Source organism: Gobius niger (genome assembly GCF_951799975.1).
Source record: "Gobius niger genome assembly, chromosome: 11".
In the NCBI taxonomy this organism is placed as follows: Eukaryota; Metazoa; Chordata; class Actinopteri; order Gobiiformes; family Gobiidae; genus Gobius; species Gobius niger.
Genome location: NC_136862.1, coordinates 19,570,338 through 19,593,858, shown reverse-complemented (window position 1 = coordinate 19,593,858; position 23,521 = coordinate 19,570,338). Strand labels below are relative to the sequence as shown.

At 39.3% G+C, this 23,521-nt stretch overlaps 1 protein-coding gene across 1 annotated transcript in view; it reads left to right on the top strand.

Moving 5' to 3' along the window:
- Positions 1 to 23,268, top strand: part of mtnr1bb (melatonin receptor 1Bb) — a 38,451-nt gene extending 15,183 nt beyond the window's left edge. Inside the window, exons 2-4 of the mRNA XM_079565865.1 lie at positions 16,173 to 16,291; positions 18,979 to 19,323; positions 22,488 to 23,268. Of these exons, the coding sequence (XP_079421991.1) occupies positions 16,173 to 16,291; positions 18,979 to 19,323; positions 22,488 to 22,910 (887 nt within the window). The 3' untranslated portion in view covers positions 22,911 to 23,268. The remainder of the gene's footprint in view (positions 1 to 16,172; positions 16,292 to 18,978; positions 19,324 to 22,487) is intronic.
- The last annotated feature ends 253 nt before the right edge of the window (positions 23,269 to 23,521 follow it).

Below are 23,521 nucleotides of genomic sequence, written 5' to 3'. Positions count from 1 at the left end.
CCTCATGATTATATGCTCCAACTGACTAAAGGCTACGAAATGATGATGTCTAATGGACTAGAATTTATTATGATGTCAGTATTATGGCAGTCAGTAATTAACACTCAAGCAAGATTAGTTCACACATTTGAAACATGTTTTTTTTTTTGGTATATTCCACATTTTAAGCAATAACTCTTATACTAAAGAGACATTATGCAACCCTTTAAGACAGGGATCATATGCATTTCAGAACAAAGAGACACAAACTACAGTGTTGTTTTGTGCACAAGACCCAGAAGGATTATGTTACATTTGCAGAGAACACACTATTATGTATTTGAATTATTTCAAAGCAATTCATTCTGACCATAACAATGTTGGATTGGCTGCAAATCAAGGTGTTACTTTGAACTAGGGAGTTAGCTACGAACCCTGGAGATAAGGTGTTTAGTTCTTTGCAGTTTGGACATCATATTTAAATAATGATATCATGTATACCAACACTTGCACGTCCTCTCTCTTCTTTAGTATTTGCCCTGCAGCAATCTTCATGAGGCTACAAATTTGTTTTCTACATACCGTACATTTTCTCAACATGAGTGACAAATTAAACCAGTGTGGGTGTGGAGGATTGTGTGGTGTTCCTAAATGTTAATGAGTCTTGAACAATGATCCCAGTAGCAATGCCAGTTGGAATATTATTCTAAAAGCCTTGACACTACAATGTAGCTCTGTCTATATTGAATTGGACAAGCAGTGGTCAAAGTACTTGATTTCCTTCATTGAGTAAAAGTACAGATACTACAGCTACATACAAGATACTACCATTTCATTACAGGGAAAAGTTGCATGGTCAATGTTTTACTGAAGTCTTTGTTGTAGAAAATACTTAAGTATTCAAAGTAGAAATCAGTATAATTAGGTGTCATGAATAATAACTTTGCAACGTCAAAAACATTACGGCCGCACCTGAATTCACCACCTTCACAAAAACACGTGAGTCAGAGACATTGACAAGTTGACAACACACCTGCACATGACCACCTACTGCTCTGGAGCATTCATCGTTTCAGGATTCCCGCCTGGACGGGGCCTTTCTGTGTGGAGTTTGCATGTTCTCCCCGTGTCTGTGTAGGTTAGTGGTAAAAACATGTGCAATAGGTTAATCCTCCAGCCTGGTGCTAACTGCTCCTACAGGTCACCCAGCGACATTGAGCATGGGTCAAATGCAGAGAACAAATTTCTCTACAGAGATTAATAAAGTAAACTTAAACTTAAGATAAGATGCTCAATAACTCTACTCAAGCACAAGACTGAGGAAACTTGATTTTGTCACTGACCACCTCTTAACTGGACATCAGTGTGACTTTGTTTTAGATCTTCGCTGGTTGAACTTTAATAGAATTCAGCATTTTGCCCTGGGCACAGCCTGTAATGTTACAGTGGCCTGCGGCAGTTTAACAATGAAATATGGCTCCATTCACATTAAATTACACACTCCCTCTTCCCTTCTGTGTAGTCCAGAGCTGAGGATTAGTAGCACTGATATTTCACTAAGATCATGTTTTTGAGTTAAAAAAAGAAAGAAAGAATCCAAGTATTGTGTACACAACTACCATTTTAAACTTCCAGTTAGTTGCAAAAGAATTGCAAAGAAATATGTGGCTTTGATTTAATCTGTGTGGTTATTTTTGTGATAGCGTAACTCAAGACAACTCAAAACTCAAGTATATTATGTGGAAGTATTTTGATGAGTGTATTTTGATGTTTGTGAATGGAACAAACTTTATGAGCTCAAGTTGATTCTACATAAAAAAAAGCAAATAAGGAATTGTTCATATCACAAATTGTGATCATGATTGTCAACTTTTTAAATTTTTTACTGAGCGAAATTTCAAGCTGCCAGTGTGAAATATGCAGCATATTTGAAGGTCGCTCAAGAAATATGGAGCAAGATACACAGCTCTTTGAATAAAATATTGATGTAGACCATTGTGCAACAGTCTAAGGTAGGTTGTTCAGTGAGGTTAAAGAAAGAAAAGTGCATCAATGTTCAAAAGTACACTTAAAGAATTCAAAGTATTTATGAAGAAATGTCTTGATCTGACTTTCATTTGAAAAGTGTCTAGTTCAGGCTTACATACTCTTTTCTGAGCCCAAAACCCAATGCTGCACTGTAAACTTATAATTACCAGCAAACATGTTTTCAGACTGTTTGTATTGCTATGCCAATCTCAGTGCATGTTATATAATTTACAATATGATTGTTTCGGGATAAAAAAAAACCTTTACGTATCTCCTGAAGTTGTTGAACATTTGTGATAAAGGAGATGACAAGAACCTCAAAGTGATAGGTTGAGGAGCTCAGAATAGAGCCACTGCTCCTCCACACTGAGAGGAGCCAGATTATAGTTCAAGCATCTGACAGTGTTCAGATCATATCTTTCTGGTGGAGCTGGAGAAAGTGTGCATAGGGAAGTCTGGGCTTAGACTGCTGCCTCCACATATTCATATACTTAAATAGTGTATCTTGCTTATAGTGCTATAGCACCCACAACCAACTTTGTGAGTTCTTTGTAATGCAATATGCAAAGCCTATAGTCACTTCTATTTGCATATAACTGTCCAACAAACTCTAAGGTTATATTTTATGGAAGTTATGAAGTGGGCTCAATAAGCACTCATAAAAGTCTGTTTGTCAGAATCATTATGGGAAATCCTGAGTGATGTTGGTGACAGCCGAGCACCGCTTGTACAGTTTGTGACTCACTATGACAATTATTAGAGCACACACTTGAACGCGGCTCCAGTTTACGTAAAGACAGTCCCACTTAACCATAAAGTTAAGCACTTAAACCTACAAACAGAACAAAGATATTTCTTTCAGTCAAGTCAAGTTACAAAATTAGGATACATTTTGAAGGATAAAAAAAACAAAGCTAGGTATTTGACCCATACTATATACAGTTTATGAATTTAACTTGTGTGAAATATGTTTCTACAGCACTACTCTCTAAGTGCTTGTAGTTCTGAAAAAGAGCGATCCATGTGTCCCATGCAAAACAATAAAATACATTTTAATTTTTTTCTAGAGCCCAATGTCTCCCGTCGCCTCACAGGGCTTCACAGAAAGTCCTGACTTGATCAAACATATTAAGAACATTTTGAAAATCAGTCAAGGATGTCAAGGATGAGGACAAGCAGATGGGAAATATCCACAACAGTGAAGCAGCAGATGGATAATTGTCCCAGAGCATCCCCTTTCCTTAGACCCTCCTTCTTGACAACAAGGATAAACAGTTTTTTATGCTGGATAGTACATTGAGAGAGATAATCATTTCTTTCACAAAAATGGTCATTTGCGTGTGTTAACCTGATACAGCATCAGCAGTGTTGTTGACGGACGCTACTGCTTTGTTGGTGATAAACTTCACTTCCTTCCGATTGCTACAGTGATCTGAGCGAACATGAACTTTTCCAACTCCCAAGTCCTTGAAACTTCTGTGATCGATACAACACTTAAAACTTCTCGTCTGCCTCTTACACTTGTGGATTTCACAGTTTTGGTGATTATCTTCAGATCTCTCTGCCCTTTGTTATCCCACTATCCTCCACTTGTTTTAATCACTGGCCTAAATAGAAATGTAAAACTTTTGTGCAGTTTCCTTGATGTCTCTCAAGGCCCAAAAGGATAATACTTCTTTCAAGGATTTTTGATTTTAAACAATCACAGATAAAGGACACTTCTTCCAAGACATTGAGTCACAAAAACATCACAGTACTTACTTTGTGTTGTGAATGTCCTTGCAAGTATATGCTTCGTTTCCTTCTCATTCTCTCAGCATGGATTGCCACGTCACACTATTATTTGAATTGTTAATCTCCACTGTGTGCAATTGTATAAACTGCTTCAGTGTAGTAGGCTAGCCACTTATGGAGCCAATTTCTCCGTATTTGTCACACAAATAGTGACAGAAGATTCACACTTTCATTGAGTTTATGTGATGTCATTGATGTGATTAAGTGAAGATTTCCGCCTAGGCCAATACCTTGTCAGGCAGCAGAATTCGAATCAAGTGATTGTTGATTTAGTGAGACCAAATATATGCAGCGAAAGAGGATGAGTCTTTCATTGACAGCATTCTTATACAAAAAACAAATCACCCTTCAGACCTTCTCCAGCTCTTCTCTGAGTCCCGGGTATTTCTCAACCATGTCAACCACAACGGCTTCCCTCTGCTCTTTGTCCACCACCACAATGTCTGGTTGTATCGCCATTACCATTCTGTTCGTCTGTATCTGAAAGTCCCACAGAACCTTGGCTCGGTCATTCTCTACCACCTCTGGAGGTGTTTGGGAGAGAGCCTGTGTTCCTGATGGGCTGAGGAAGTGAGTTCCAGAGGGTGGGGGCGGCGATAGTGAAGGCTCTGTCCCCCAAGGTCCGGCGGTTAGTGCAGGTTATGGGAGTGAGGCGGTTGATCGGTGAGGTCGGGTGGGGTCAGGTTATGAAGAGGCTTGTAGGCAAGGAGGAGGAGCTTGTGTTGAATGTGATATTGATGCTCAGGCACTGCAAACTGCTTCAGATAAAGCACCTTTTATTATGTTTTTAGTGCTCATGCTTCACTGCTAAAAGGTCCCAGGTTCAATCTCCTGTGTGGAGTTTGCATGTTCTCCCCGTGTCTGCATAGTTTTTCCTCGGGTAATGCGGTTTCCCCTACCACTAAAAAACATGTGAAACAGGTTAATCCTCCAGCCAGGTGTTTCTGACCATTAGCCTGACTCCACTTCTAGAGATGGGCCCCGAGCGCCAGCCCACACTGGCTGCTCCTCCAGGTCGCCCCAGAAGCATTGAAGATGGGTCAAAAACGTATTTCCATACGGGGATTAATAAAGTATGACATAACTTAACTTGACTAAACTTATTCTCTCTGTAAACAAACTAAAAATGATAATAAAAAAAAAAACTAAAATTGAATAAATAATGTAATTAATAATCACGTGTTCATCATTCATAACTGAAATGTAGAAATTTGGCTTTGGGGAGCCACCTTCTGGACCCAGTATTTCCAAATCATTTTCCAATCCATCCACTCAGGAAATGAGTCGGAACAGTTTTGATGGGCTGAAAGCAAGGGAAAAAAAAGGCCCAATTTTGATTATATGATTATAGTGATTATCGTAAAATTGTATCCACTTTATTTCCTCTCAGAATTGTAATGTGATTACAACAATTATACTTCCACACTCTTGCTCTAATTGTTTTGATTAAAATGTCAATTCTGTCATCAGTGAAAGCTGTAGCTGGAGATAACAGGCAGAATTTCACCGTCAACTTCACAAACCTTTCAGACTCACACTTTTCACCATCACATAAATTATGCTTGTTAATTTAAAATTCCAATATTTTTTTTTACAAAAGATGCACAGGCTACACTAAGACTTATTATGCAAATTGTATTATTGTATTCCAGTGCCATAAAGGTAAAAAAAAAAGAAAAGAAAAAAAAAGCGATGAAACTCATGGATGGTATTGTGTCTCAGAGCTTTTTGAATCACTGACATTAATCTCAGACGCCTGTGATGATTAGTTGTCAGGTTAAGCCCAGTTCAGGGAAAAACATCTGAAAAAGGACGTTCCACATTATTAAGCAGACCATCATTTTCAAGCAATATGGGAAAGAAAAAGGATCTCTCTGCTGATGAAAAGCGTGAAATAGTTGAAAGGTGTGAAAACCTTCAATATTTAATGAAAGACTCCGCCACCTCCTTGTTGACCTCACAGCCTTGTTGGGACATGGTGGCCATTCACCATCCATCCACTACTCCATCCATCTGACCATCCAGTGTTACACGGCACTCATCAGTGTACAAGACTGTTTGAAAATGAATCTTCATGTATTTCTGGGCCACTGCAGCCGTTGAAGGCATTCAACACTTTTCATCCACAGAGAGATCCAATTACTATATAATAGGGTATTAATAGGCATTAGTAGGCCATGAATAATATGCTCATCATGGCCTACCCTAATCATAAACCTAACCTTAAACCTAAACTTAATCCTTATCCTAACCCTAACAAAATTAACAAGCGCTGTTTGTCTATTTATTTATTTATTTAAATATTTTTTTTAACCCAAAATTCTTCATCCAGAACTCACTGATTTATGAATTAAAGTTCCCATGATGAAGGGTAAATAGTTACTTACCAGACATTGCAACAAATAGTTTACTGTGTAACTCATGAAGGCTCATTGCCTTTCATTTAACAACCTTCATTAACATTAAGTAAGTCAATGATTAAAGCTGTGTTAAGCAAATTGCTGGGAGGCAGAGTAACACTCTGCATTGAGGAGAGCACATCCTTACGGCAGGCAGTCAGTAAACATGTAAATGTGTAGGTGCAGGTTTATATTATTGAGATATATTGAGACTTGCCTGTACCTGAAGCAAATCATGGACAACTGTAAGAGAGTGGACAGCAAGGTGACAAGTGAACTTGCCCTCAAGCGGATGTGTTACTTTTAGGGATGCACGGATACCATTTTTTCTAAAACCAATACAAGTATCAGTACTTTGATTTAAGTACTTGCGGATACAGAATACCGATACGAGTACAAGGCATTTTCTTCAACATACTTTTTGAAGTGAATATATGATTTATAGACTGACTTGTTCACAACAGATTGGTTAGTAATTAGTTAATTTACTCATTTACATTTCCTTGAGTACACTTTTAAGATGAGTTATATCAGAATTGAACAGATGCCTATTTATTTGTTTTTATTCAATTTTTTTTTTTTTTATTGCACTGTCCATCGTAGACAGAACAGCTCATGTCCAAAAGCTCCTCAATGCCTGTGCTTTATTCATGTATGTATTTTTATTTCACAATAGTACTGAGATGTTGCTTATTACTGCAGCTAAAGGGTCTCTTTTCTCCTTTACTTCAGCTCCGTGTGGATTTTCTCGTGTGTTTATAGTAACTAATCCAGTGGCCTACAGTTTTGCTGCAGCTCATTTTCGCGCAATATGGACATGCAGCATCTCTTTATTTTGGATTTTCTGAGGACTTTTTAGTTGCTGGATTAAAACGGTGCAAGAATCGCCAGATAGCCGCGAGTTAGCGGCTAGTTTAGCAACATTAGCCTGCATCTTGTAAACGCTGCAGCACTAACAACATTCAGCTCTGGTTAAATCCAGCACAGACTCTGATTTAGGGAGTGTAGTCTGTAGTAAAGTCAGCCCTATGTGGAATATTGTATGTACACTAAAGAATTCTCCAGTTTGTTGTTATTTTCTCTCCTCCTCACCTCGTTAATGAGTGCGAGTATGAGTACAAGCATGTGGTATCGGCCCGATACTCGATACTGGTATCAGTATCGGTGCATCCCTAGTTACTTCCTCTCAAAATTATTGCAATAAACTACTACCTACATATAAGGCATTTGGTGCTCAATGAAAAGGCATGTGCTTCATGTGTGTTTCATGCTTGAAACAGAGTAAAGTAGTGTAACGTCCAGATGAACATAAAGACAAGGAATGTGGCTGTACGCAAGTTGTTGCTTTATTGTAGGAACTTCTAAAGGTTATTGTCGGCCGCAACAACGGCGCACACTTTTCAGAAGGCGTAACAATCAAAGATAGCCGTTGCGTACTGTTATGGCATTTTAGTATTAGTATTTAGTTAGTTAGATAGGTGACCACACCAGATAGGTGGCGTCCTGTCTTGGGTCCCCTGCTGGGCCTTTGACTAAACCAGGTAGAGAGACCGGCCTTTCCTGGACCCCAGACGAGGCCCTCGCACCTTTAGACAAAGGTCCCAAATGGCCCATCTCCCCAACAGCAAAAGATCTCCTTCTGCCTCCAAACGCCACCATGATTTCATTACCATGCAAAGTGCCTTGTGGTGGCTGCATTAACATCTCCAACTGTATTACCATTTCTCTGTGTTTCTGGGCTTCCCTTTGTTGTGTATGACCCCTGTCTACCTGCTCTGTCTGTGGTGCCCACCTTATAAAAGAGGAGGCCAAAGCTGAGCAGGTAGAGCTTAAACATAACTCAGCGTTATGGGTAACTTCTCCGCGATGCATTGTGTAATAAACTTCACATGTTGACTAGACAAACTTCTCTTAAGCTTTATTAAGTAAGAAAATCCACAACAGTACGTCAACCCCAACGTCTTGCCTAATCACAACACAAAATATTAACATAAACATAAACATAAACCATTCAACAACGTCTCCAAACTATAGTCATGCACAATTACTGTTAAACATTTAGAGAACATTGGAAACAACAATGCAGGGTTGCTACTAGGGCTGAAAGATATATCGTTATCATATCAAGATATAAACTATATAGATATTCATCAACAAAATTCTCTTTATATTTCTGAAAAATGCTTGTTTTTCACCTAACCCACAGTTATATATCGAATCATATCGATATCGAGATATCTTGCATGAATATCGAGATATGAAATTTTGTTGCTAGTTGCAACAGTAGTTTCTGCATTGTACAATATGCAATCCTATTTTGTTTCCTGAACTTTGCATGTTTAATATGACATCATTCACTGAGGCTAACAGCTACAGCATGCCACACAACACCTGCCTCCAGACTAATTATCTACCACACTGTGTACTACATGCAGTGAACAGCAGTAAGGTGACCAAGCATAGTTTTCTTTACATAAATCAGTCACTGACAGAGAGGGATTTTAAAAAAGACTGAAGGGAAAATAAAGTCTTTTACAATTACATTCATGGAATTTTTGGCAGCTCCCATGAGTCTGTTTTATTCCACCTTTAACTCTAGTAAATGGTCTATTTTGTGTCTGAAAGCAGTACATTTGCACTTAGACAGAAACAGAACAAAGAGACAAACCTCAAGGCTGTGAATATAGTTTCCAGTGTGCAGTCAGTCGCAATATGAGACTTGGTTATACATCTAAAGACGGATTGAAAACAGTTATCAAAGCTTGGGTTCCAGCACATTTGATATCAAAATGTATTTTTTATCTGGGCTTGGGATTCAGTGCAATACAAAGGAAAAGAGGCTTGTTAGGGAGAGTTGCATGAGGACAACAGGCAACCTCTTAAACAGGATTATTGGAAAAATAATTACATCTTGGATTGTCGTTATTTTGATATTGAAAACACGGAATATGTCGACCCCCCCACCCAAACTCACACCCTCACTCCATTCTGACAGTAAAGAAATGTTGGTTTACTTCATCATACTCATTCTTGTGTTTGGTTGCGCTCTACTGGCTGCGGTGCCACATTAATTTGAATAGCGCTGTGTTGCGGGAGTTTGTACAGATGGCCCGCTCTGCTCTTTCATAGAGGGGTTGTGCTTCTTAACTCTGGCATGACGGATTCAGATCATTCATTATGTCACCTGTTGCATAGAGACGTGAGGGGAGAGGAGGGGGGGGGGGGGGGGTTTACAAATGGCTCATGGGTATTGATTCCTTTTTCTAACATTAAAATTTCCAGAAAAAACAAACAAAACAAAAAAAAAACATCAAAACATTAAAATGCAGCTCTCGAGTTATAGATTATTTAGATCAAACATTTTGTCATTTTCTATCATTTGCCTCCAGGGGCTGGGCCTTACAACACTGTCTAGTATTGAGTATATGAGTTCAGCAAGACTACAAGGCTACTATTAGCAGTGTGATATTATCTTCCAGATGGAGGTCGACCTACAGATTCTTCAAAATAGCCGCCCTAATTACAGCTTTGCACAATTTTCACATTTTCTCAATGAGCTTCACGATGTAGTCAGCAGAAAATCTCTTTTGAAAACCGTATCAGGTACCTTATGAAGCTCATTGAGAAAATGCCTAGAATAAAGGGTGGCAATTTTGAAGAATTTAAGAATATAAAACATATTTTAGATACAGGTGTCTCACCCTTATTTGTTTCCTACACAATTCCATGTGTTCATTCATGGTTTAATGCCTTCAATGAGAATCATACAATCTAAATAGTGTTGAAAATAATGTAGCTTTAACAGTTTCCCTTGACTTCAACAGATTATGTGAAGTGATCTTGGCTCTTGTACAAAGGATACTTTAGAAATCACAAGGAATGAAAGTTACATCACTAGACATTCTGTTGTAGATTCTACCCATGGAAGTCTACTAGAGAAACAAACTAATAAAAATACTGCAGACCTTTAGAAGCCTCTAAGGGCTGTTAGGCAAAGGTAACTTTGTTGAAAGCTGTGTTTTGTTAAATTTGCACTTTGTTCAGTAATCCTGCACATTTAGTCCATTATACTCTTCCATCTGAAAGGCAAGCACACTTATCGTTAGCTGCAGTTTCTTCCCTGTGCAGTGCAGCATGTTCGACTGTAGCCACATACAGTTGTGCTTAAAACTTTTCAGAGAGTATGAAAGATAACACAAAATCTTTTTTTCACTCATAGGTTATGGTTGTGTGAAGCCATTTATGGTCAAACAACTGAGTTTGCTATTTTTAAATCATAATGGAAAATGAAACTACCACAATGATCCTGATCAAAAGTTTACATACCCTGGTGATCTTGGCCTGATATTATGCACACAAGTTGACACAAACGGGTTTGAATGGCTACTAAAGGTAAGCATCCTCACCTGTGATCTGTGCACTTCAATGCTGAAGTGGATAATGCGGGATTCGGTTGAAACAAAACCATGGTCGGGTAGACCAACAAAAATGTCAGCAACAACTGGCAATAAAATTGTTCAGGATGCAAAGAAAAAAACACAAATAAGATGAAATACAGAACTCCTTGAAGAAAGAGCGGACACTTTGTGGCATCTTGAAACAGCTACACAGCTGTTTCAAGATGCCACAAAGTGTCCGCTCACAATATGCCAAACAGCACAGAGACAAGCCTCAACATTTCTGAAACAATGTGCAGACATGCAGTTCATGCAGCACAGCCCAGGAATTTACTGGAACTAGAGGCTTTTTGCCAAAAAGAATGGCCAGCTTTACCATCAGAGGAAACTCCGAGGTGGCACGGTGGTGCAGCGGTTAGAGTTCGTGCTTCACAGCTAGATGGTCTGGGTTCGATTCCCAGCTGGACGCGGCCTTTCTGTGTGGAGTTTGCCTGTTCTTGTGTTATCTTTCATATTCTCTGAAAAATACCAACAAAGATCTAAAATTCTGCCAGGGTATATAAACTGTATGTATTTTGCTTGTTTTTGAACTATTTCATTTGTCAATGTCCTGCAGATCCTGGTTCTGCTGGCATTTTTAAGATTATCTAAAATGTATAAGATAAATTACACAACAGAATAAGGTTAATGTGTTTAAAGTAGTATAAAAAGCATGGATAAAAGACTTATAATTTACCTCAGTGTGCTGAAGAGGGCATTTTGAAGGCACAGGGCGGTGGAGTGAGGAAACCACTGGCCTGTGGAAACCACAGCGGGGCGTCCCAGGAGCTCTGGGCTTTGAAGGATGTGCAGACAGGGACGAGACGGCTTATTGGGCTAAAAAAAAAGAAAAGAAAAAAGATTTATCTGCTGCTCTGTCATTTGTGGGCTTCCTTGTGTTGCTAACAATCCCATCCTCCATTGACCCCACAGCCTGACCCGCTTTACATGTGTTCATTTCGTCGTTCTAATGGAGTTCATGACAGAGCTTTGCAAATGGTACAGCTTTGGTACAGGATGTTTTGGGTGTTTAATTTCTCTCTGTTGTTACTCCTTTCTTAACAAGGGAGATTTGAGACGTTGAATATGCTGAGCTTGCTATGACCAGCCTTTGTATATGTCATCACTTTCTGTCATTTTCTTTGAGTATTTTCACATTATTGCTTCATAAAGATAAGTGTGTTACTAAAGGACCCGTAGCAGAGGGAAATCCATTTTCCCCCTTGCAGCATATTATGTTCGAAGACATTTGTGGGGGGGGGAAGAGACTCCAGTGCAGCATCTGCAGCAATAAACAAAATTCATTACCGAGAAGAAGGTGTTAGGAATGTGTCAGGAAAGTTAGGTTTGAGTTTGAATCATAACAAACAATTAATTGATAAGATTAATGATTAGATTTTCTTTTTTTTTAACAAGGGGGAAATAGTTTTACATATCATGTGAACAAAAAATGTCTTGAATTATGAAGTTGACAGATTCTTAAATTATGTTTCGTTGCAGCCTAATAAATAGCATTACTGGAGTGAACATTTTGAGAGCAGGTTTTATCATATTGAACAAGAAACAGTTTGAGCTCCTTCAATCAATATAACAGGAATTTACATAAACAAGTCTTTCCTCCTACAGAAAGGATCTTTCTTAAAATGATCGCGTCTTGGGGGCAGAATAATTTACATTTTTAATTCATTTCACTGTAGCAACTGTCATGTCATCTGAATGCTGTGTTAAAAATATTTAACACTTCATTTGCAATTATAAGATCTCACACATTAAACTTTTTACTGAAGCTCCAACATTCTTTGCTCATTTGGGAAATAAACCGTGAAATTAGCTTGTTTCACTCGATCCTCAACTGTCATTGCAGGAAGATTTTAAAATGCAACTTGTGACTTAATCCACGTCTTTGGCAGATGGTCCCCTCCTCTCAGGTGTGTCGTTGCGCACCTGTGTCATAATTCTGTCGTGTAAAACTGTTGCAGGATGTCTGATAAAGTACTTTGCTAACAGGATCATGGCAAACAAGCTCCCAAGGATTTTTCTCTTTTTTTTCTCTTTCCCATTTCCTGGACTGGTGCCAAAGCAGTGCCCTGGATGCTCTGCCAGAGGAGTCATGGAGCGCTGCGACATCACAGGAAGGATTTCCCTTTTAAATTCGGTCGATAATCACACGGCCATCTGCTGAGTTTGCGCAGCTCCACAAACATGTTCAGAATTTTTGTCCGACAGACTGAATAACAAAGACACCTCCTTTTTGACAATTCAGGCCAATATGACCAGCTGCCACGTCCTCAACTACTCAGCAGTGCTACTTCAGAAACGTCTTAAGCTTAAAACAGGATGATGTAAGTGCTTTATGCAAGAACTTTATATCTGGACACTACAGAATAATATATTGAACAATCAAATATAACTATCTGATTGTGATTAGAATTAGCAATAGACTAGTTAACAGTGCACATTGCATGAGGAGGCAAAGGAGTTCTAATGCCTGACGACGCCGCTGTGATTTGCTGATTGGGTTGGGGCCAGATTGAGATTTGAATTCAAGAAACTTCACAGCCCAAATAAAACCAACTTATCAAATATAACAAAGAAGGAATCTAGTGTTCCAATTCACCAATTTGCTGAAAGCCAACCTCCACTTCAGCAGAATCTCACCCATCATTTTCACTCATCACTTTTGTCTTGTTTTCTTCATCACATCCTTAGCAGCACATTTTTGGAAAACGACTGGTTGTTGTGTGACATCATAAAAAAATAATTGTTTTGGTGACAAATAGTAAATAATTAGTGGAAAAATTGTCATTAAAATGTTCTTTGATTGCTTCCAAGAGACATATTGGTCCATTTTAATTGAAAAACAAATTCACTCAGGCCTGATAATCAGAAGCTCTTCATGTGTGATATTTATAATTCAAACTACATTTCTTACATGAAAGTGGGTGTCTGAAGATTTCATTTTTCCTCTCACATTTTGAATAAATCAAGTCAAAATTAAAAACCCAACACACTGGCAACAACAGTGATTGCCAGCGTATCAATAATAGATGTCATTAGTGTCAGAGCCAAGAGTTACAGAAACTGACTGGAGTGAAACATGACAGTTATTTCAAAGATGAGTCATGAAATATTAACATTTCCAACATTTCCAATTCTGGTCGGCTGGCTATGAGAAACTTTGAGATGTTTCAGGCGTCTACGTTTTGATTTTCGAACAATAAAAAAATGAAACATTTCATTTAGAGCCACTTCTACTTCTACTGCTACAGTTTCCTCTTCCTCCAAAAACATGCTGGTCAATTTGGCCCACAGTGGCGGCGCAGCCGCAGAGGCTAAGGATGAACACCTGAACACTATTTCGTTGTACAGTTGTACAATGACAAATACAGCACTGACTTACTTACTTCTTTTTGCAATTTCCACGTTTGTTAAAGGAAATCTTGGATTTCTTTGATTTGCTTTTAGCTTCAATGTTTCGAAGATCAATAAAGGTCAAGGAGAAGTGTTTATTTTCCAGTGTCACTGCTTAGGATACCAGTAAATGTTACTCTAGTCAAAAATACCACTTCCCTAATAACCACACAATAAATGCAAATAACTACATTTAGACATAAAGGGACTGGATGTAAGTTGGTCATTTTATACTCACCACTGCCACCTCTGGTCATATGAGTAACTGCAGCTTTTATATTAAAGGGAGTATACAGAGTTTAAAAATGTTAAAATTATGTATTTTCCCCATGTTCCAGCCATGTCCTAATGTGTAGAATGAGCCCAGACCTGTTCACCACAATTGCCTCTAAAATCCTGCACTGTCACTTAAAAAGGTGTTAATTCGGGTCCGAAGTGCCGTCATGCACGAGCTTAATATAGAAGCTGCAGCTACGCATAAGACCTGAGGTGGCAGGAGTGAGTATAAAATGACGAACTTGCATCTAGCCCCTTTAAGCTCGTGCATGACGACACTTCGGACCCGAAGTAACAACTTTTTGAGCGACAGTGCAGGATTTTCGAGGCAGTTGTGGTGAACAGGTCTGGGCTCATTCTGCATCTTAGGACATTGCTGGAACATGTAGGGGGAGGAAAATACATAATTTTAATATTTTTAAACCCCGTACAGTCCCTTTAAACAATGGGAATATTTTCAGATGTCTGTTTTCTGATGTCTGATAACAAGTTTTAACAAGTTTAACAAGAAGCCCAGGCAATAGACGTCACTGTTGCAGAGTTACTCTGTCCCCGGTGGCAGCTGCGAGGGACACTCATCGTTTCTGATGACAGGGAAAGCCATGGACCCCGTGACAATTTAATGATGTGAGATAAGTGGACCACAACATTTTTCAAACCAAACGGCTCAAATCACTTCCCAAGAGAAGGATGTCGACACAGTCTGTGCATCCAGGTACACACCGACAGTTTCAGGTCACAAGCCCCATGTCAAAGTTATGTGTTGACACTTAACTGCAGAGAATACAGGGAATGATGCTAGAATTTGTAAGAAATTCAATAAATAATAAAGCAGGGAAATGCTTCTAGTTTGTCGCAATACCAAGCGTAAATGCATGCAAGCAAACTGTCACCACCCGTAGCTTTAATACATTATTTGTATTAAAACTAGCTATTTAAACATTAATATTCATAAGTATGAATGTGAGTACACTACTCTAAGTTCATATATTGCCACTTGTGCTAAAACAATTACTGCTGCTGTTATTATTACAGTCAACACTTGCTGTAATCACCTCTAAATAAATGCAACCAAAACAAAAAAGAGACTTTTTACTATTAATGACAATTTCTCGTTCCCTCATACTATACTATGCTGCTTGAGGTTACTTTTCATAGCATTACTGAAAATAAAAGGCAACCATTTGTTCAGAGACCTCTTGATTGATGTTTTGAATTCGAGGACATACGGTTTATCCATAAATGTGTTGCCAGGGCAAAAGAGAAGTCAAGAGAATAATCCCGTGGTGACGCACACGCTCTATAAAGCAGCGGATGTCACTGATCAGATGAAAACTTGACTCTCTGCGCTCTGTCTGAACTATTGCACCAATGCAGTGCGCAGAATGGATTGTGATTGTACTGACTGTGCTGGCGATTAATCTTAGATGAAAAAAACCCGAATGCCCTAGTGTCACGAATGGGAGTGGCTGGGCCCTTTTGGTGTCAAACTACCAATGATAAAAACAATATTCTCCTTTTCGCAACACCTCTTTCACAGCATTTTCTTGAAGGGATATTTAAGGACAAATGTTCACGTTCAATATTTTTTACACATACCATAGAAGAGGATTAATGAGTTCCTTTGATCAAATGAAACAGAACTTTGCATTGTTGTACTTTTTTAATTAAACTTTTCTCTGAACTTGTGCACTGGAATGAGTGGATTAACGGTTGGCAGCTGCTGTAAATAGGAGAGTGTGATTAGTGTATGGGAGCGCATAGCGTGGTAGAATGAATAAGACAGCACTGACTTTTGTTTTTCTCGCCAGCTCAACCTGACTTTGGTGTTTTTGTGTGTCGACTTTAGGTAACGTGTTTGTGGTAAGTCTGGCCTTTGCTGACCTGGTGGTGGCCTTCTACCCGTACCCCCTGGTCCTCTACGCTCTCTTCCATGACGGCTGGGCGCTGGGGAACACGCAGTGCATGGTAAGACATGGTCAGGAACAATCAGAGATGTAACGAAACTGCTGAATACGAATCATTGTGGAAAATTCTCTCTACAAATGCCCCAACAAGCCTTTAGTGCAATCATTGTTGAAAAGAAGTAGCCTGATAAACCACACCCACCCTCTTTCTGCACGAAAGAAGGTGGGTCTGGCCACGCACGGTAGACAAGTTGTTGATTGGCGGCTAAGGCCGAGCCGAACCAATCACGACCGTCACAGAGAAATGAGAAGGCTACGTCACTCGCTGCACCTCTATGTTTTTAGTTCAATTAACGTTAACATCAGCCAAAACTAATCATTGGATGAAGTAGTCAAGGATTTTGCCTCACGTTCTCCGCGTGAGTTTATATTCACTTCATATTTGTTTAATTGGACACGGCTGTCGTCACGTCCGCTAATCGCTAATTGGTTTATTTCACTGACAATCTGCGCGCGTTAGGCCCGCCCCTTCAAACTGCTCCAATTGCTCCGTGACCAGACTAACTCCCTGCATGGAATGGACAGGGAAGAGTATGGCAGAGCCAGGCAAGAAAAGAAGACCTTCCTGATTAAGTGGTGGTTCAATAAAAAGACAAAGGATTAAAAAGTGTTTTGTGATGGCAATATCTTGCATTTCCATTCCAACAATGAAAACTACTTTTTTTTTTTTGATTGATTGATTGTTTATTCCAAGTTCAATGTACAATACATATACTTTTTTTTTTACACCAACATAACAACCAACATTTTTTACATTAACATGTGCAGCTTTTGCGACATTTTAACATGCATTCATGACATATATACTTACATATATACATAATGCTGTACATAAACTCGAAAAGGAATGGGAGGAGGTATAACTTAAAAATTCCCACCCCTGTTAATATCATATTTACATTAATGTTGTTGGAGCCGGTGGCAGGGCAATGCACAACAACCTGATGGCAACAGTCAGCACAATGATCCCAGCCAATCCCAGCTGCAGCAGGACGACAACGCAATGACACAGCAGCAACGCACCAACACTACGGTGTTCATGGCTTATATAATTGACTCTGTGCAAAACTACAAATCAAAACAACGCCGTCCAAGAAGTGACTTCCTGTTGTGATCCAGCACACCAAAATAAAAGCAAAAGCACCATCTTATTCATTATTTCAACTTTCTTCAACTATTAACAGACACAATGTGTGTATTTAATTATATTCTTGTGATGTTGCAAGTATCTGCTGAACTAATCAATAACACAAACTGTGTGCTTTTATTTTGGCTTTATGCACACAGTCAATCTCAATTCCCACCTGTTTTTTTCTATATTTACATTATTTTCCATCTTACTTACTGGCAAAGGCTTGGTGTCAAGTAAGACAGTGTGCGGGAGATTAATTCTCTTTCTTACTACCAAACACATGGAGAAAACAATACAATTTAAGCTTGACAGGAGCTTAAAGCGATATTTCAGGATTTTTGACAATGGGCCTCATTTCTTAGTTATATAGAGTGTTGTTGATTTCTGGAGATTTTTTTGTATGTATTCATGCAATCCTTATAATATTTGAAAAGTTTAGTGGTGCTAGGCTAGTGCTAGGCTAGCACATTTCTATGGTAACCAGTAGCCTGCATTAAAAACAGTCTGACAGTGCACCTGAGGCAAATCACTTATAACGCCAGACTACCTATATAAATGTCTGTGTCGATAGAATAATGATAACCATTTTGTATTTAAAAGGAGTCATATTTGAGCAGCATCAGCTTCGTGGTTGTAAGCAGAGCCGGTGCTGGCCCTTCTGAGGCCCTAAGCAAAAATCCACAAGGGGGCCCTACAGTACGCCCGCATCCCATGGCTATTCGACGAAGAGTGAACCCATTTACGGTCAAAAACAGTTCCACTGTGCAGTAGTGCAGGGCAGAAGGGGAACATAATGACCTCAATTCAGTAGCCTGATAAACCACACCCACCATGCGCGAAAGAATGTGGTCTGGCCACCGCTGATTTAAAATTAACTGAAACCTGCACCTGATGGTTATTTCTGTCTTACCACTGAGAATTAGCCTGTGAGTAGCCCAATTCGTTGTAGACTCTGCACATTCAGAGAACCAGAGTTACTGTAAGTTACTGTGTTCATGAGAACCATGTGGATTCAACTCCTCTTTGAGACAAATTGATTAATCAATGTAACGACACCGCAGTTTGACTGAGATGCGGGGCCCTTGTGGCTGGGGGGGCCTACGCACCTTGCATAGTTTGGCTATAGGAAAAACCGGCTGTGGTTGTAAGCTATGTAGTGGCGGAGTGATCTGCAAGAAAATAGTCCCTCAAAATGCAATTCATTATGCAACACAGACACAGACATTTATATCGGTAGTCTGGTATTGATTTGCCTCAGGTGCACTGTGGAGTGGGTCACTGTTTTTAATGCAGGCTATCTCTTACCATAGACACTAAGCTCTTCAAATATAAGGACTGCATGAATTAAAAAATATATATCTCCAGAAATCAACAACACTCTGGATAACTAGGAAATGAGGCCCGATGTCAAAAATCCTGAAATATCCCTTTAACCTACCCTGTTTTGTAAGTTTACATTAATATGACTGGACAACACAATATTGAGAGTATTGTTCAGTACCAAAGGGAGAATCGACAGCCCTTACTCACTGAGCCCTCTGTGTGCTTCTCTGCAGGTCAGTGGTTTCCTCATGGGGCTGAGTGTGATCGGCTCCATCTTCAACATCACTGGGATCGCGGTGAACAGATACTGCTACATCTGTCACTCCTTCTCCTACAGCCGCCTGTACAGCTACCGAAACACGCTGATGTTTGTGGCCTTAATATGGCTGCTCACTGTTGCCGCCATCATACCTAACTTCTTTGTGGGATCTTTGAAGTATGACCCCCGGGTGTATTCCTGTACATTTGCTCAGAATGTAAGCAGCTCCTACACGGTGGCGGTGGTCGTGGTCCACTTCCTGGTGCCCATCGCCGTGGTTACCTTCTGTTATCTGCGTATCTGGGTGCTAGTCATACAGGTAAAGTTATTCATAGAGAACCTGGCGCCGTCATACTCTCTCCTACTATCATCTTCTCTCACGTCTACCTCAATGTCAGGTTCACTATCTTCAAATCTCCTGATGTTTCTCTATAACGTTTGTCAGACATTTGTAAACTCAGCATTCATCATCCACCTATTACATGCCATGACAAACACAGTAAAGCTTGGGATTGTGTTGTGAAAACCACAGATTTCTGGCACATCTCATTATTAAAAAAATATAAAAGCATTTGACCTCTTCCGTGTGTGAGACCAGACATTAACTATATTTTACTTAATGTTAGTCTAGGGCAGAGGTCCTCAACCTTAGGGTAGCGGCCTAGAACTGATACCGGGCAGCTGACCCACCCGAGTAGTTCACGTTACGTCCAAACCAGTACCAGCAATGAGGCATGAGCCCGATCCAAAATGACCCCGCTCTCTTTTTGCATTTGATATGGAGAATGATCGACAGAATTGGCGCAGCCTCGAGCTTTATGTGTCACGTGTAGCTCCTACCTCGGGCTTTCACCAGCAAGACTATCGCTCACACCTGTTCCATCCCCTTTGCAGCTTGTCTCGATTGCACTACGGCCCCACAACTTTTATTTGCATTTACATCCTTTTACACTCTCATAAGACACAAAACTGCTGTATTTAGCCAACTGTGATTTGAACGGTCCTGAGACAAAGAGAGAATATTCCAATGGTACCACTGTAGTGCTGATGTCAAAGACCCTCTCCATGCTTCAGAAACTGGACACATTTATTATTAAAGTGTAATTTGAAGCATTCAGTGAGATTCTAGTGTCTTTAATGACAAAAACAATATAAGTACTAACACAATATTATTTATTTACTTGGTTTATTTGATAGGGACAGATACAAATACATAGACAAACTGTAACATAAGTCTGATGCATAATCGTGCTTCTAGCAGAAGTCACTCCTTCAACTCAACTTAAATTTCGCTGGTATCAATTGAAAAGTGCAGTAACATGAAAATCAAAGACATACAAACATGTTTAAAGAGAGATAAGGACCAGTCCTTGGTTCAGTCACACAGCACTAAGGTTTTCTGTGATTTTGACCTTTAAATGAGCAGCTTAAAAAAGTCAGTGGAACATTTAAATGCCACAATTCAACGACAAAGGCACTGCCCCATTAGGACACAACTCATCATCTGACATAAAACATTTGGACCTTTTGGCTGTGTAATGTCAGGGAACACTGAGCAACTTTGTATAAAAATGTAAAATGCACTGAATTCATCATTACAAATAGCGCTTAAAAAAAAAAGAGAGAAGCTTCCAGTGACGCCATGTTGGCATCAGCTGGAGTGACACGCTCCGTTCAAAATGTTATGATTTCCAAACAAAACCAATAACTCAGCGACAAATATGACAGGGCAACACCTGGCAGAGGCAGAGGACAATCTAAACAGGACTCAGCTAAGGATAAAGGCGCTAACTCTGAAGCGAACGCAGTGGGCAAGTGGATGCTAGCATGCGTGACTCCAAGTCAAAAATACTAGAACTCGAGAAACTGAGGAAAGACAACAAGCTATCTTTTACACGGCTGTAAACATCCTTCGGTGAACTGAAAAGAAATCTTACTGAACTGCAAAAGAGAAGCACAGAGGTGGAGGACCGTATTAGCCCTAATGAAGACACTGCTAGGTGCCGTGAGCGGGCCCTTTGTTACCTACTGCACCGAGAAATGGCTTTGAATGCATGATGTGAAGATATGCAAAATCGTCTAAGGCGAAACAATATGACAATTTATTAAGTGGCCGGAGAGAGCGAGGGATGTTAAGCTTGTTTGGCATAATCTGCTTAAATCTTTCCAGACAATCTTTCTTCAGACCAAACATTTATTCTGCTGGTTAAAACCTGAGCCACCTACAGTTACACAACATACTACATCTATGGGACCTGGTCATCATGCAAGGCTCTAAAAGTCAAAACTAGAATGTGAAAATCCTTAATGAATTTGATGGTGTCCGCCAGATCCTGTTGCTGCAGGATTTTGAACCTTTTGACAACAATGAAGAGCAACAACAAGCAAAACAAGTTGAAATGATCTAAACGAATCGAAATAAAAACTAATCAGAAATTCAAGAGTTAAATAAAATTGACCCTCTTTTAGTGATGTTTCTGAATTAATAAAAAAAAGCGACAATGACTGATCAGATCAAGCACCCATGTTTCTGCACAGATACAGATAACCCGCAATGGATTGAATTGTCTGTTCAGGGGCTATTATTGAAATTTTGGTCTTTTTAGAGCTTTTTAGCTGAAGGCAGTTTTAAGGGAGCCAGGTCTTTATACTTGAAAGAAAATCCATTAACTCTGAAAGTTTGCGCAGAATTGGCTGGCGTCAGTCGAACACTGAACCTATAAACACTTTTACAGGACTATACGCTTCTATATGAAATGGTTTATATATTCTGAGCTGTGCAGAATGGCCACCGAGGAATATGCTCAGCTCACAGCAAATTATTAAGAAGAATATTTTACCCTCAATTGCCAAGTAGATAAATCTGCCAATGGAATGAGTATTTTTGTTAAAAAAAAAGAAAAGAAAAAAAAGAAATAAAGTAATTATTTAATTTTAAGAACAATATGATCATTAATCTTGTTTTATGTGCAAAAATACTTGTTCCATTGGCAGATTAGCTACTCAAATCAACAGCAAATATACTTTCATAATTCAACCATTATTTCTAAAAATGGTCAAGCAAGTTTGACCCTTTATAGATATCATTTTGTAGTGCTGAAGGTACATGGAAATACATCAAATTTTGTGAATGTATCTATCTTTACAACCTTTAAGTAAGCAGTGTTACAGATTCCTGATTACTCCATTTAAAGTAACTTAGTTACTTTACTTGATCTTAAAAGTAACTAAATTAGATTACTTTTAATCTAATTTAGTTCGATGTTTGTGGTTCCTTAAGTTACATTAATCAGCTGCTGACATCAGCTCCCTCACCTCAAAATGCAAATGAAAATAGTTGTCAGATTAGAGTAACTCTTTAGTGGCGTCACTGTTAGAAAGAAACTTCCTACAAATAAAAACATAACTTCTTAAAATGAACTAACAAAGTACAGTACTTTTATTTATTAGAACCCTATAACAGTTCTGGATCTTGTTGTTCAGGTGCGGCGAAAGGTGAAGACGGAGGAGAGCCCACGCCTCAGGCCAAGTGACCTGAGGAACTTCATCACCATGTTTGTGGTGTTTGTGCTGTTCGCCATCTGCTGGGCACCTCTTAACCTCATCGGCTTAGCGGTGGCCATAGATCCGTCCCGGGTCGGTCCGCGGATCCCAGAGTGGCTCTTTGTGGTCAGCTACTTCATGGCCTACTTCAACAGCTGTCTCAATGCAATCATCTATGGCCTACTAAACAGAAACTTCCGCAACGAGTACAAGCGCATCGTCACCTCAGTGTGGGTGACACGCCTTTTTGTAACAGAGACATCACGGGCCGCCACAGACGGGAGGAGTATGAGGAGCAAGCAGTCGCCCCAACAGGCACTTAACAACAACGAATCTCTCCGGGAACGCACAAACAAAGAATAATCATGTTTTATGTGCTTTTACTTCATGTTTTTATGCGTCTGTCGATGGTTGCACAACATTAAGAGTCTCAAAGAAGTCTGAAACTAAAATGCATGGTACAGTCAAAAATATTTTGAGCTGGACTCCAGTCATGTACATAAGGCAACTGTACACACTGTGACAATGTGTCGGCTATTTCGTCTTCAGTAATAATTCTGATACTGGGGTGTGCTACTGCTCTGATTCAGGTCTTAAGACGTATGCAATCTTTTGTAAAGTCTAATTCGCTGTTGTAATCATTTGGCTGCTACTTGTTTATGTTTTTTTAAATCTTTTTATTATTATAATTATTGTTATTAGTATGCAGGAAAATATTTTTAAAGTTATGTAATGTAATCTTTGTACTCATAACCCATCAGAAGCCAGTGCCATGCTGATAAGTTAACAGGTATTTGTTTGCTTTTTGTTGGTGAACTTAAAACTCACTATGTTTTCCACAGTATTACACAGTATTTTTATTACAGTTCTCATACTCAAAGAGTAAATACTGCAACAAACATCTTCACTAAAAAGTGTTCTGTTTTTTACAATGGTGTTGGCTAAAGTACCACGCTAACATGGTGCAGTTTCTT